Source organism: Perkinsus marinus, assembly GCF_000006405.1.
Source record: "Perkinsus marinus ATCC 50983 genomic scaffold scf_1104296969574, whole genome shotgun sequence".
Classification (NCBI taxonomy): domain Eukaryota; phylum Perkinsozoa; order Perkinsida; family Perkinsidae; genus Perkinsus; species Perkinsus marinus.
In genome coordinates, this window is record NW_003202780.1 from 1 (window position 1) to 1,498 (window position 1,498).

Genomic DNA, 1,498 nt, shown 5'->3' on the forward strand with positions numbered 1-1,498 from the left:
TCACCTATATACATTATGCGGAAATACTAAATCGGCATCATCTGATGATCATCGGGAATTTCCATCACCGAATGGCTTCGGATGATAAGATCCATAATGACAACATGAAGACTATGTCCTAGCACTGCGCTTCCCATGAACCACACGTCCATTGACTGATCAGCGAGAGGCAACAACATCGTTCGCTAACCCTAGAAGGTTAACAGGCTTACATCAGCCCCAATAACGCAATGCACACTACTGTCTCTGTTGACACAAAGTATTACAAAACGACCATCAGTGAAGATGGAACCAAAGCTCATCTACGTGTTTGCCGTTTTTCAATGAACTCTTTCGGTACTTGCCGTTCACCAGCTCTGGCTGCCGTGCCGGCTAACCCTCCCAGAGTTCGGCCTGATCACAGGGACCACACATGTTGTGAGACTAGGGAAGAGGCATACACTTCGCAAGTACGATTTACATCACCCCGTGGGGGATTCCTACGAAGGTTGGATATCGACAGATTCACGTGAGAATCCATTCGGAACCCTTCACTACCTAGTTTGTCCGCAGCGAGTGTCGCCTTTTTGCTCGACTGATGCGCGAAGTACTGGAATGCCGGTGAATCCACCAAGAATCGTCTGAGGCTCTCCTCCATCTCTCTCCCCATCAATCGCGATAAGAAGTAGAAGGGATTCATGGTGGATTCAAAAATCTCTGCCGACGAGATTAATCGATCACCTGGGCGTACGCAGGTGCCATAGCGAAAATCGATCAGGGCACTACCTTCTCTCTCCCTCCCCCCTGTTGCGGGATGAGCACCCGCGGTAGAGACTGTGCCTCGCGGTGTAGTTTATCAGCTCCTTGACATTAAATTGGAAGGCGTGAAATAATTGGTATGTAGAGTATGCTGAGTGATGCTGTTGCTGAAGTAGTCCGCCATATTGTTACCATGAACGTCGATCTCCTCCATCCCGATCCCGAACTTGAGAAGTCTAAGCATAAGCTGAAGCGCTTGGTACAATCCCCTAACTCCTACTTCATGGATGTCAAGTGCCCTGGTTGCTCCCAGATCACTACCGTCTTCTCGTAATATCAACAACTGGAATGGTTTCATCCTCTTCTTAATCTTTTTCATATGACCATTCCTTGATGTCATTTCGTTATGTTGTCATTTTGTCATTACTTGTTTGTCCATGCATACATCATCTCATGTTCAGGCACGCTCAGACTGTCGTCCTTTGCGGTAACTGCAACGTGATGCTCTGCCAGCCCACTGGTGGTCGCGCTCGTCTCACTGAGGGTACTTCTTATCGTAGGAAGGATTAAGTAGTCAAGTTGCAATAACTTCTTATACGCTCATTGGTATATTTACGTGTTGATGATCTCTAGCTACTACCTGTGGAGGAAGGTGTTTGTCTGCTGCCAAGTTTCGGTGACTGCAGTTTGCTTACACTCTGACCGGTAGTCGGCGATCCTGTACACATAACGGCGGCTTCCAGGATTGACTTATTGTTGT

The 1,498-nt window shown here is 47.6% G+C and overlaps 1 protein-coding gene across 1 annotated transcript; it reads left to right on the top strand.

Moving 5' to 3' along the window:
- Positions 1 to 931: 931 nt before the first annotated feature.
- Pmar_PMAR028550 (40S ribosomal protein S27-4, putative) lies at positions 932 to 1,308 on the top strand (the record flags this gene model as incomplete). The annotated part of the gene is made up of 2 exons (XM_002767906.1): positions 932 to 1,068; positions 1,200 to 1,308. 2 exons carry the CDS (start codon positions 932 to 934, stop codon positions 1,306 to 1,308), a joined length of 246 nt encoding a protein of 81 aa, XP_002767952.1.
- Between the last annotated feature and the right edge of the window lie 190 nt (positions 1,309 to 1,498).